Genomic DNA, 14,947 nt, shown 5'->3' on the forward strand with positions numbered 1-14,947 from the left:
ACAATGAACTTTGAGCAATGCTGTAATGGATTATAACTGCCTCTCACAAGTACTATTTATTTAACATATCTATTTGTCTAACTAGATTTGTAAACCCTCAAAGGCAAAAAAATGTGCCATATGCATTTTCCCCTCTATCATTTTTTCTAAGTTCCAGGTAATATGCTAAAAAAACACAACAACTTTATTTTAATCTTGGGTGGTACACAGACAATTATCCCCATTAAATAGATGGGAAATTTGAGGCAGAGAGAGGTTGGGCATCTTGTCCGCAGTCATTCAGCCCAAAGTTGCTGAGGTGGGATACAAAATTGAGTCTGTTTAACTCTCTCAATATCCAGCATAGCCTCTGGCAAATATTAGGCAATTGAAACATGTCTTAACAATGCATGTTTTAAAAAAACAAAAACAAAACTCATGCCCAATATTAATAATCTAACTTCTCTAAAGGGAATTTTCATCAATGACTTAAATCTAAATTTTAGTTTACTATATTAAAACACTTTTATAACTGAGAAATGCACCTGCAGTTATTAAAAGATTAGTTTTAGTTCTCTTAAAAAACTGACTTCTGGAATATGCAAGTTTCACTTTAGTGAACGAAAATTTGGCTTTAAGTTTAAGGCTGCATGAAAAATCACCTCTGAGATAGCTCTAATTCCATCATAAATGACTACGAGCTAAGTCATTTATTTGTGTGCATGTGTGTGTCTATGTGTGTGTTTTATTCTTTTCATTGCCTCTAAGAATCTGGATGGGCCAGTCATATAAAAAATTGGGCCATGTCTTCAGTATTTCATTTTTGGTCCACTTCAAATAGATAAATGACAAACTGTGTCATATCTAAATGACCATATCGGGCGCCTGGGTGGCTCAGTCGTTAAGCGTCTGCCTTCAGCTCAGGTCATGATCCCAGGGTCCTGGGATCGAGCCCCGCATCGGGCTCCCTGCTCGGCGGAGAGCCTGCTTCTCTCTCTCCCTCTGCCTGCCTCTCTGCCTACTTGTGCTCTCTACCTCTCTGTCAAATAAATAAATAAAATCTTAAAAAAAAAAAGACCATATCTATCCATCCCATATTTACTGATAAAACTCAGGTGAATATACTAAAACCTTTATGAATTCATACATGTTTTTACCATAATTACATATGAACAATTAAGGCAATTTTTTATTTTAAGGGTTAAATAACTATCACTGCCTTCTCTGTAGGCTTGGCCCACAAAAAAAGTCTTATCAAGTGAATAGGATTGTGTACTTGTTCCATCAGATTTTTGTCTTACATTATGTCCTTTGCTTTGAAAGTACATCTAGTTACTGGAGTACAGGTACTCAGAAATGTGTTTTCAGAACAAGAATGAAAGCAAGAGTAAAAGAAACAGCTGGAGGAGCAAGTGGGTGGAACAGGAGGATCCTGAGCTCACTTCCTTCCCCAGACAAACAAGGCTTCAACTAAATAAGAGCAACTCTCTCTGGGAACAACCTAAAGATTAGCTATTCTGCAGCTAAAGATATAAAGAAAAAACCACATGGAGAAGGATAGAAGGGACAGAGATGCAATCTGGTTGGGACTCATACTACTGGTGCAGTGACTCGCAGGGGGAGAGATACACTGACATAGAGGTTCAAACTTCACATCAGGCAACCCTGCCCTGGGGACATGCACCTGAAGAAGCGCCCATAATGTCCAGCTTTGAAAATCAGTGGGGCTTAATTTTGGGATAGTAGGGAGGCTATCGGAAACCAAGACTCTGTTCTTAAAAGGTCCCATGCACAAACTTAATTGCTCTGAGAACCAGCACAAAAGCAGCAGTTTAAAAAGTGCCTCAGCCATATGTAAAGGAAATTCACTGACTGATTTTAGGCTGTGTGGTGGAGGGCCAGGGATCTGTAGGAACTTTCTCTGGGAATGGAAGTACTGGTGTGTTCCATTTCTGACATTCTCCATCTACTCTGCTAGTACCACATGCTTCAGTGTTGCCCTGTGGACTCACCACACAAACTGGCAGGTGGCATTGGCTGGGACTAGCACCTCCTAAAAGTATCTCTTGCCTCACTGCATTCAGTGGGAAGCATTGGCCTGGATTAGCACCCACCCAAATTGGCTGGCAGGGGGAGCTGTAGACAGCCCCACCTACCAGTGTGCCCACAAGAGTTGCAGCCCAATCATAAAAGGTGAGAGAATGAAGCCCATATAAGGAATACCCCTGCAGCACCTGGTTCTGGTGACCTGGGAAGGACTGTGCCTCTGGGATGCCTTCTACATAAGGCTACTCCTTCAAGACCAGGAATTGATCAACCTAATACACAGAAACAAATACAGAAAGTGAGGCAAAATGAGGAGGCAGAAGAATATGGTCCAAATGAAAGAACAAGAAAAAAACTTCAGAAGAAGAACTACACAAAATGGAATTGAACGATCTATCAGATAAAGAGTTTAATGTAATGGTCATAAAGATGCTCACTAAACTTGGGATAAGAATGGATGAATACAGTGAGAACTTCAACAAAGACACAGAAAATATAAAAAAAAGAAACAGTCAGAGCTAAAGAATACAATAAATGAAATGAAAAATAAACTAGAAGGAAATCAACAGCAGATTAGATAATACAGCAGAACCAATCAGCAATCTGGAAGACAGTGTAGTGGAAATCGCCCAAGCTGAACAGCAAAAAGAATGAAGAACTTGAAAACATTAGAATAATTTAAAGGACTTCTGGGACATGATACATCTAATGTACTAACATTTGCATATTAGGTGTCTCAGAAGGAGTAGAGTCAGAGAAAGGATAGAAAACTTATTTGAAGAAATAGTAGCTGAAAACTTCCCTAACCTGGGGAAGGAAACAGACATCCATGTCCAGGAAGCAGAGAAACTCCAAACAAGATTAACCCAAGGAAGTCTACATCAAGATACACAATAACTAAAATGTCAAAAATTAAAGAGAGAGTCTTATCTTTTTTAAAGATTTTATTTATTTGATAGAGAGACAGTACAAGCAGGGGGAGCGGCAGGCAGAGGGAGAGAGAGAAGCAGGCTCCCTGCTGAGCAAGGAGCCCAATGTGGGGCTTGATCCCAGGACCCTGGGATCATGACCTGAGCCGAAGGCTGACGCTTAACCAACTGAGCCACCCAGGCACCCCAAGAAAGAATCTTAAAAGCAGCAAGAGATAAACAACTAATTATGTAACAAGGGAACACCTATAAGGCTGATTTTTAGCAGGAACTTTGCAGACCAGAAGGGAGTTGCATGATATACTCAAAGTTCTGAATGGAAAAACCTACAACCAAGAGTAAGCAGCAAGATTATCATTCAGAATAGGAGACATAAAGAGTCCCCCCCAGGGCTGGCTGAGGGCGCCGTGCCATGTGGTTGCGGCCTGCTGGACCATGCTGAGTGGAGCATGTAGCTGGCTCACCTCAGCACTGCGGTGTCCACGTGCGCCGCTGTTCGCGGTCGCCGGTAGGTGGCTTTGCCTTGCTTCTCTCAGAGGTTTAGGACTATGGGAGGCTTAAGCTGCAGAAGTTTCTTTTGTATTTTTTGTTCTGCCCTTGTTTTTTGAAAATTCTAATTTATAACTACTGTATCAGAAGAAACACTTCAACACAGTTTCTTGTTGGAAATTAACAGTCCCAACCATCACCTGATGACTTTCTTACCCCATTCATCTAAAAATTATTAATTAAAATTTTATATGTTTGTTTTAGATTAAAGTATTTGGCAGAGTTATATGTTAAGGATGACTGAAATAATTCATTCCAAAGGAGTTATGTTGGAGTAGTTGTAGAAAAACGTATTTGAGCTAGTGTGCTATAAAACTACAATAAAATGGAAATTTCACATACTTGCAAACATTCTGAGATTGTAAAATTATCTTTGTTTGTCATCAAATGCTTACATTAGTAATAATGACACTTTTCCATTAAAAAATAAAAATAAAAAAAAATAAAGAGTCCCCCCAGACAAACAAAAGTTAAAGGAGTTCATCACCACTAAAACCAGACTTACAAGAAACATTAAAGGGACTTCTTTAAGCAGTTAAAGGCCATAACTAGAAGAAATTTATAAAAGAAAAAAAAATCTCTGTTAAAAGCAAACATACAAAGATAGTGGAAGAACCATTTATAAAGCTAGCATGAAGGTTAAAAGATAAAAGTAATAAAGTGAACTGTACCTATAATAATCAGTTATGGGACACACAAAATAAAAAGTAAAATAGGGTGCCTGGGTGGCTCAGTTGGTTAAGCGACTGCCTTCGGCTCAGGTCATGATCCTGGAGTCCCAGGATCGAGTCCCGCATCAGGCTCCCTGCTCAGCAGGGAGTCTGCTTCTCCCTCTGACCCTCCCCCCTTCATGTGTTCTCTCTCTCTCTCTCTCTCTCTCATTTTCTCTCTCAAATAAATAAATAAAATCTTAAAAAAAAAAAAAAAGTAAAATATGACATCAAAAACAAAAACCATGGTGGTGGGGGAGTGTTTTAGAATGTGTTCAAACTTAAATGACCACTAACTTAATATAGACCACCAAAATTAGAGTGGTCTCATTATATATGAACCTCATGGTAACCACAAACCCAAAATCTATAACAGGTACACAAAAAATAAAAAGACAGCCAACCATAACACTAAAGAAAGTCATCAAATCACAGAAAAGAGAACAAGAAAAAAACAGAACTACAAAAACAACCAGAGAATAACAAAATGGCAGTAAGTACATACCTTTCATAATTACCTTAAATGTAAATGGACTAAATGCCCAATCAAAAGACACAGAGCAACTGAATGGATAAGAAAACAACACCTATCTATATGCTGCCTATGAGACTCACTTCAGACCAAAAGACACATACAGGCTGAAAATAAAGAGATGGAAAAAAGATACAACATGAAAATGAAGTGAAAAAAAAGCTGGAGTAGCAATACATATATCAGACCAAATGGACTTTATAACAAAGACCATAATGAGACAAATAAGGGCATTACATAATGATGGAGAACTCAATACAAGAGGATATAACAGTTGTAAATATACATAAACACCCAATGTAGAAGCACCTAAATATATAAACCAAACATTAACAAATACAAAGGGAGAAAATGACAGTAATACAATAATAGCAGGGACATTAATAACCCACTTACACCAATGAATAGATCATCCAGACAGAAAATCAATAAGGAAAAAGTGAACTTAAACAACACATTAGACTAGATGGATTTAACATATATACAGATCATTCCATCCCCAAACAGCAAACTACATATTCTTTTCAATTGTACATGGAACATTCTTGAGAATAGATCACATGTTAGACCACAAAACAAATCTCAACCAATTTAAGATTGAAACCATATCAAGCATCTTTTCCAACTACAATGGTATAAAACTATAAATCAATTACAAGGAAAAAACTGGAAAAAACACAAACATGTGGAGGATACACAACATGCTATTAAATAAACAATGGGTCAACAAAGAAGCCAAAGAGGAAATTAAAAATTACCTTAAGACAAATAAAAATGGAAACACAACATTCCAAAATCTGTGGGATGCAGCAAAAGCAATTCCAAGAGGAAAGTTTACAGCAATACAGGCCTACCTCAAAAAACCTACCTATTTCTATAGGTATTATAGAAATACCTATAATAATGTAATCTTACACCTAAAAGAACTAGAAAAAGAAAAATAAAGCCCATAGTTAATTGAAGAAAAAAAATAATAAAGACCAGAGCAGAAATAAGTAAAATAGTAAAAAAAAATAGAAAATATCAATGAAACTAAAAACTATTTTTTGAAAATATAAACAAAATTAATCAACCTTTAGCCAAAGTCATCAAGGAAAAAAGAGAGGGTCCAAATAAATAAAATCAGAGATGAAAGAGAGGTTACAACTAACACCACAGAAATACACAGGATTATAAGAGACTACTATGAAAAATTACATGCCAACAAATTGGACAACCTAGAAGAAATGAAATACGCAATCTTACAAGAATGAATCAGGAAGAAACAAAATCTTAACAGACCAATTACTAATAATGATACTGAATCAGTAATCAAAAAAGCTCTCAACAAACAAAAGTCCAAGATCAGTGGGTTCTCACGTGAATTCTACCAAACATAGAGAGTTAATATCTACTCTTCTCAAACTAATCTAAAAAATTTAAGAGAGAGGAACACTTCCAAATTCATTGGAAGCATTACCTTGATAACAAAAACAGACAAAGACACTACAAAAAAAGAAAATTATAGGCCAATAACCCTGATAAAACATAGATGCAAAATTCCTCAATAGAACACTAGCAAAATGAACTCAACAATACATTAAAAGGATCATATACCATGATCAAGTGGGATTTATTCCAGGGATGCAAGGATGGTTCAATATTCACAAATCAATCAACATGATACACTACATTAACAAAGGAAAAAAATCATATGATCATCTCAAGAGATGCAGAAAAAGCATCTGGCAAAATTCAACAGCCATTTATGGTAAAAACTCTCAAAGTATGTACAGATGGAAGATACCTCAAAATAATACAGGACATATCTGACAAACCCATTGCTAACATCATATTCAATGGTGAAAAACCGAGAGCTTCTCCTCTGTGATCAGGAACAAGACATGGATGTCCACTCTTGCCAGTTTATTTCAACATAGTTCTGGAAATCCTAGTCATAGCAATCAAACAAGAAAAAGAAATAAAAGGCATCCAAACTGGGAAGGAAGAAGTAAACTATCACTGTTTCCTCATAATATAATACTATATATAGAAAACCCTAAAGATTCTTTTTTTAAATTTAAATTCAATCAGCCAACATACAGTACATCATTAGTTTCAGAGGTAGTGTTCAATAATTCATCAGTTGCATATAACACCCAGTTAGAAAACCCTGAAGTTTCTACCAAAAAGCTATTAGAATAAATGATTTCAGTAAATTTACAGGATATAAAATTGATTGATAGAAATCTGTTGTATTTCTATGTACTAATAATGAAGTAGCAGAAAGAGATATTAAGAAAACAATCCCATTTACAATTGTATCAAAATAATAAAATACAGGAATAAACTTAACCAAGGAGGTGAAAAACCTGTACTCTGAAAACTGTAAGACAATGATGAAAGAAACTAAAGATGACACAAATAAGTGAAAAGATATACTGTGCTCATGGATTGGAAGAATTAATATTGTTAAAATGCCCATACTACTCAAAATAACGTACAGATTCAATGTCTCTATCTACACTGGCATATCTCATAGAACTAGTACAAATGAATCCTAAAACCTGTATGGAACCACATAAGACTTTGAATAGCCAAACCAATCTTGAGAAAGAACAACAAAGCTGGAGGTATCACGTTCCCAGATTTCAAACTACACTACAAAGCTATAATAATCAAAACAGTATGGTGCTGGCACAAAAACATATAGACCAATGGAACAGAATAGAAAGCCCAGAAATAAACCCACATATGGTCAATTATCTATGACAAAGGAGGCAAGAATATACAATGATAGTCTCTTCAACAAATGGTGTTGGGAAAATTGGACAACTACATGCAAATGAATAAACTGGACCACTTTCTTATACGCAAAAATAAACTCCAAATGGATTAAAGACCTAAATAGTAAGACGTGAAACCATAAAACTCCTAAAACAAAACACTGGCGGTAAACTCTTGGACATCAGTCTTAGCAATATTTTTTGGATCTGTCTCCTCAGACAGGGCAACAAAAGCAAAAATGAACTATCAGGCCTATGTCAAACTAAAACGCTTTTATGCACAGTGATATAATATCCACAAAACAAAAAGGCAACCTACAGAATGGGGAAGATATCTGCAAATGCTATACCCAATAAGGGGTTAATATCCAAAATATATAAAGAACTCATAGAACTCAACACCAAAAATGACCCCCAAACAATTCAATTAAAAAATGGGTAGAGAACCTGAATACACACTTTTCCAAGGAACATTTACAGATGGCCAACAGACACATGAAAAAATTCTCAACATCACTAATCATCAGGGAAATGCAAATCAAAACCACAATGAGTTATCACCTTACACCTGTCAGAACAGCTAATATAAAAAGACAAGAAATAACAAACATTGACAAGGATGTGAAGAAAAGGGAACCCTAATGCAACTGCTGGTGGGAATGTAAATTGGTGTAGCCACTATGGAAAACAGAATGGAAATTCCTAAAAAAATTAAAAATAGAAATACCTTACAACCCAGAAAATCCATTTATGTGTATTTATCCAAAGAAAATGAAAATACTAATTCAAAAAGATATATGCACGCCATCTTCACTCCAGCATTTACAATAGCCAAGATATGGAAACAACCTAAGTGTCCATCAATAGATAGATAAAGAAGATGTGGTATATAAATACAATGGAATGTTACTCAGCCATAAAAAAGAATGAAATCTTACCATTTGTGATAACATAGCTGGACCTAGAGGGAATTATGCTAAATGAAAGGGCCTAGAGGGAATTATGTTAAATGAAATTAAGTCCAAGGAAACCAAATGCCATATGATTCTACATTTATATGTAGAATCTAAAAAACAAAACAAAGGGGCACCTAGGTGTCACAGTCGGTTAAGCGTCCAACTCTTGGTTTCAGTACAGGTCGTGATCTCAGAGTTGTGAGATCGAGCCCCGCGTCAGGCTCCGCACTCAATGCAGAGTCTGCTTGACATCCCTCTCCCTCTGCCCCTCCTGTTCCTGTTGTCTCTCCCTCTCTCTCTCTCTCTCTCCCAAATAAGTGGATAAACCTTTAAAAAAAAAAAAAAAAAAAGGTAAACAATACAAACAAATCTATAAAAACAGATATAAACTGGTGGTTGCCAGAGGGGAGAGGAGTAGGGGGATGGACAAAATAGGTGAAAAGAAGTACAAACTTCCAGTTATGAAATAAGTAAGTCACAAGGATGTAAAGTACAGCATAGGGAACACAGTCAAAAATACTGTAATACATTTGTGTGGTGACAGTTGATAACTAGACTTATCCTGATGCCATAATCATTTCACAATGTATATAAATGTTGAACCACTGTTGTACAACTGACGCTTATATAATATTGTATGTGAACTACACTTCAATTAAAAAAAGAGTAAGAGAAACAGATTAGAAAATTGGGGGGAAAACATCCTAAGTTTTTACTCCGCTATACTGTAATAAGATATAGCTGTCCTCTGAGATCATCATTCCTCTCACCAAAACTTTTTACCTGAAACTCCTCTGCAAAGTAATCACAGCAGATGGAAGCTTCTTTAATCTCTTTCTAGTTTGGAAACCCTTCCAATAAGCTTGAATCAAGCAAGCTGCTTGATGTAGTTTCTGAAATTAAAGGCCAGAATTAGTTTAGAGACATCTTCGTGAAAGTCTTTTAGAAGTTAACCTTCTAAAATATCAGGCCTGGGCAAGTATTAATCTCTATCTCTAATAAGCTGGGCAGGAGGCAACAATTTCATAGGTCCAGGACAGGTAAGGTCTAAGAATATTAAACTTGATCTCCCAAATTTAAAGATACATTAGGCTCTCAGGCAATATCTAAAATGTATTCAAGATATAGTTTGATTAGCTCTGAATTCTCCTTAATTAATACCCCTTCTACTCCTTTTATAAGGATTTTATAGTTCTGCTTATTTAATGCTTTACCCTCTTTGCTTGACTTCTTTTGCTGGGCCTCACTTATTCAAGCATTCAAGGGGATGAAGAACTCTTTGAACAGGCTAAAAAAAAAGAAAAAAGGCTCTAGGGTTAAAAATTTGGTCTGTAAAAACCCCTTCCCCGATCAAACTACGACTGCTCTGAATGTTGGGGGGAGATAAGTAAAGAAAGGGGAAGAGACAGAAAATAAAAGATTCAAGAGGCTACCACTCTCCAGTATTTTCAAACTAAAATGTTTACTGAAATGTTAGCAAATATGCAAATTATTTTTATAATTTGTTACCTGTTCTTCTACTTCCTGATAGACCTTAGGGGTTAAAAGGGCAATGAGCTGTCCAAGTTCTTGACTAAACTCTGTCCCTGGCTCATATTTATTTAGAAGACTTCTGAGTCCTGAAATGGAATAACAAAGGTACAACATTTAATAATAAAATATGATTTGTTATCTAATCAGTATTAATTAGAAGTTAACAAAGTCTGGTTTGGAAACAAATGAATATTACAGCAAAATTAATCACATGATTTTTCTTTTTCCTTTTCTCAAAGACTTCTAGATTGAGGTCTTTAGGATATTTCTCTGTCCCAAGAGTTTTATGTGCCCACTTGTAGGATCTGAGGCAAAGGCTGTCTACTCAATATCTTTAATTAAAAAAAGGGAAGTGGAATCATTGTTTTAAGTCAAAGAGTAGAGACATTTTTTTTCCTGTTTGAACATAAATATCTTAAACTGAAACATTTTTAAAAAGATAATAACATACTGAGTAAATGCCTACACTGTGGAAGCATTTAAACAGGTTATTATTAGTCATTCTTAAGGGAAGTTATTGCTAAATAAAAATATACAGTATTATATGTAATTTGGGGCAAATGAATAGGTTACTAAGCAATTATTGTAGGAGAAGTACTATAAATACTGCATTTTTATCACAAAATAAAACACAGTAGTAGTATAAGATATAAAGTACTATTCTAAGCACATTGGAATGATGTATTATAATGTATGTATTCAATATAAATAAAGTAAAATGCCCTTGGGGTATATAATTGGGGAAGCCACCATATGGATCTGTTCATGCCTTTATACTCTCTTCAAAATTCAAGTTCTCAGCAGTATTAATGATTGTAAAATATCTTGAGGAAACTGAGTAAGTTCTATTGAGAAAAGAAAGGGAGACGAACTGTTCAGGTAAAATTCCTTTATAATGAAGTCTGTTGGACATTCACATTTCTATAGAAGAAATCTAACTACAGAATTTAAAAATGTATACCTGGCACAATATCAATTAGAGAGTTCTATTACTGGCACCTTCTTTCCCTCTCTATTCCTATAACATAATTATAATGTTCAAAGTAATGACTGATACAAGGTAAGTTACTAAATAGTGCCTTCCAAATCATCAAGCATGTTTTGAAGGCCACTGTAATAGTTTGGGTACTAAATGCATCATAATGTAATGTTCTAATCTTTAAAAATTTCCACACAATATCGCCCTGTATTAGTAAGTATACACATTTGATTTTGGAGGTGAGGAAGATTTTTTTGCTTTGAGAAACAGCAGTGAAAGACCTGAAGAGTAATTATTAATTGATGTAAAGATCAAAAGGGCTGTCAATCTCTCAAGCACAGCTCTATCTTCTCCAGTAAAGTTAATCTTGTTAAGGTCACCAGTCTTTTTGGTCATTATTTTACTATACTATATGGTATACTCAATATGCAACTTTTTTTTTTTTGTCAGAGAAGGAATAGTATCCATTGTAACCTCATCAACAAAGTACCATAAGCCATCTGTTGAGACATGAAGATAGCTTGGTTATATAAAGACATTTTCCCCAATTGGTATTTATTTAATAGGGTTTTATCTGCACACTTCAGTTATTGACTTTTTCAAAATACAAGAATTTTAGTGATTCAACACTTCCATAACACCACCCGGCATTCATCCCAACAAGTGCACTCCTTAATCCCCATTACTATTTAACCACTAAATTGTGTACCTGAAATTAATATTACACTGCCTGTTAACAACTGGAATTTAAATAAAAACTTCAAAAAAATATAGGAATTTTGTTTTCCATAAACCATCAATAAAAATTTCTTTTTGAGAATCTCAAGAAAGAATATATGCACTACCTTTGTAGCAGGCACTTAGTCTCAGTAAAATCAAAATTTCCTGATGGGATTCAGTCATCAGCAGTAGGAGCTTTGTAGCAGTACTTCTTATGTCTGGGCTAGGAGTTGATAAAAGCTTGAACACAACTTCATCTAAAATTGAATGCAGGGTTTTTCCTTCTATTCTGAGTAAATCACCACTAATAGACAAAATAAAAAGACAAAGAATGTGCCATTACTGATGGATGCATAGGTATCATAAAAAATTAAACATAAAAATTCTAGCAACTTGATGCCTAACTGTGCTTGGATGCAAGAAGATAACCCATTTTTTAAATATATAGCTTAGTTCCAAGGATACATCGCATTAAATCAATTACTATTTACTGTATTTCTACTGTGTTTAAAGCACTAGGCTAGGTAAAACACGGAATACAAAGCAGCTATATGCCCTCTCCTCTGAAAAACCTGCAATCAAATTGCAGAGGAAAGATAAATGCACAAAATATTAAATAGATGATTCAAAAACGTCAAAGCAACAGTAAGAGGAACATCACAAAATGGTACATGGTTCATTGCTTAATGATGTATGAAGACAAAAATGCTATAGATATTCAATTATCATGGACTTAATATAGAAGGAATTTACCTTTCCTTTGGTATTTTCTTCATTATACTAACAACTATCATCTTGTGTTACAGATGTGATGAAAACTTATCTGGAACTTAGAAACAGTCAAAGAAATCACTGCATAGCTTTTACTCACCCCCCACTAATGAATATGTGTACTTTTGCTTGACTATGATTTACTGTTGATGGGATATTTTGCAATTCTGTAAACGTAGAGGTTGGCTTATAGAAAACAAGTAACAATGATTCTCATCTGAGAGCAATGTAAATAGATTCTTATTCAACAATACAAATGGATTTTATCCAGTAGAAAATGTAACTGTAAAGGTTACTATTTATTGTTTTATAAGACATCAATCAGGTTTTTTAGCTATTAGCAAATTCATTTCTACATTCCTTTGAAAGCCACTCTATAAATCTCCCCTCCTCAAATTCTCCTTTGAACGTATATAAATATCTTACTGGTTCCTTCATTAATAACTGAGTTGAATAAAATTTTAGTTTTAACATGTTTTACCACCAGTATCACGATAAGGAACATATCCATTGTACCACAAAGTTTCCTTGTGCTTCATTGTAGTCCCCCCTCCTTCACCTCTTCGGCAGCCTCTCCAGACAACAACTGATCTATTTTCTGTCACTATAAATTAGTTTACATTTTCTAGAATTTTATACAAATGGAATCATACAGTATGTATTTTTTTGCCTGACTTCTTTCACTCAGCACAATTATTTTGATATTCATCTGTATTGTCACATGTATGAATAGTTCACTCCTTTTTTTTTTTTCTGCTGAGTAGTAGCCTATTGTATGGACATACCACATAGTTTGTTCACCTGTAATGGACATTTGAGTCCTTTCTAGTCATTGGCTATTACAGATAAAACTGCTATTAACATTTGTATACAAGTCTTTGTATGGACACATGCTTTCATTTTTCTTGAGCAAACAGACAGAGCAAGTGTCTGTTCAAATCTTTTGCTCATTTTTCGCACTGGGCCTTTTAAAAAATTTTTGAGAGTTTTTATATATTCCAGATAAAAACACTTAAGATACATGCTTTGCAAATATTTTCTGCCAGTGTGTATTGTCTTTTTCATTTCTTAAAGTGTCTTTTGAAGAGCAGACTTAAAATCTATTCCACCTAGAAGTGGAATGGATGGATAATATGGTAGGTACAGGCTTGTAAGAAAATGTCAAACTACTTTCCAAAATAATTGTACAATTTTAGCACTCCCGCTAGCAGTGTTTGATTCCTCCATATTCTTATCAACACTTGGGTCAGTGTATTAAATTTTAGCCATTTAGCAAGTGTATAGTGGTATCTCCCTAATGACTAATGTTGCTGAACATCTTTTTGTGTGTGTTTTTTAAAGATTTTATTTATTTGTCAGAGACAGACAGAGAACACAAGCAGGGGCAGTGGCAGGCAGAGGCAGAGGGAGAAGCAGGCTCCCTGCCAAGTAAGGAGCCCGATGCAGGACTCGATCCCAGGACACTGGAATCATGACCCAAGCCGAAGGCAGAGGCTTAACCAACTGAGCCACCCGGGGGTCCCTTTTTATGTGCTTATTTGCCATCCATGTATCTTCTTCATGAAGTGTCTGTTCAAATCTTTTGCTCATTTTTCGCACTGGGCCTTTTAAAAAATTTTTGAGAGTTTTTATATATTCCAAATAAAAACACTTAAGATACATGCTTTGCAAATATTTTCTGCCAGTGTGTATTGTCTTTTTCATTTCTTAAAGTGTCTTTTGAAGAGCAGACTTAAAATTTTGATGAAGTCTAACTAATCAATTTCTTCTTTCATGGATTTTACTTTTGGTGTCACATCTAAGAATCTAAGAAATTTTACGCAACCCAAGGTCATAATGGCTTTCTACTATTTTTCTTCAAGAAGTTTTGTAGTTAAGATTTTACATTTAGGTCTATTATCCATTTTGAATTAATTTTTGTACTGGTTAAGAGGTATAGATCGATATTGTTTTCTTTAAATACTGATAGCCAATTGTTCCATCACTCTTAAAAAGACTATCCTTTTCCCACTGAATGACCTTTACACCTCTTGAAAATCAGTTGTTTATATATGTGCAAGTCTATTGCTGGATTCTACTCTGTTCCATAAATATATTTGCATATCTTTGTATCAACACCTCATTGTCTTAATTATTTTTTTAAAAGATTTTAGTTATTATTCATTTTTAAGATTTTTTTTTTTTTTTTTGACAGAGAGGGAGAGACAGCGAGAGAGGGCACAAGCAGGGGGAGTGGGAGAGGGAGAAGCAGGCTTCCCGCTGAGCAGGGAGCCGGATGCGGGGCTCGATCCCAGGACCCTGGGATCATGACCTGAGCTGAAGGCAGACGCTTAACGACTGAGCCACCCAGGCACCCCGATTTTATTTATTTGTCAGAGAGAGCGAGAGAGAGAGAGAGAGCACACAAGCAGGGGAAAAGACAGGCAGAGGGAGAAACAGACTCCCCGCCGAGCAAGGAGCTGGATGCGGGACTCAATC

At 35.4% G+C, this 14,947-nt stretch overlaps 1 protein-coding gene across 1 annotated transcript in view; it reads right to left on the minus strand.

Annotated features, from left to right (window-relative positions):
* The window catches only part of IQCB1 (IQ motif containing B1), a 54,011-nt gene that overhangs the window by 20,278 nt on the left and 18,786 nt on the right, over positions 1-14,947 (minus strand). The window contains exons 8-10 of the mRNA XM_032406655.1: positions 11,824-12,002; positions 9,976-10,085; positions 9,250-9,359 (exon numbers count right to left, since the gene is read on the minus strand). Coding sequence (XP_032262546.1) covers positions 9,250-9,359; positions 9,976-10,085; positions 11,824-12,002 — 399 coding nt within the window. The remainder of the gene's footprint in view (positions 1-9,249; positions 9,360-9,975; positions 10,086-11,823; positions 12,003-14,947) is intronic.

Source organism: Phoca vitulina, unplaced genomic scaffold, assembly GCF_004348235.1.
Source record: "Phoca vitulina isolate PV1807 unplaced genomic scaffold, GSC_HSeal_1.0 scaffold8, whole genome shotgun sequence".
In the NCBI taxonomy this organism is placed as follows: domain Eukaryota; kingdom Metazoa; phylum Chordata; class Mammalia; order Carnivora; family Phocidae; genus Phoca; species Phoca vitulina.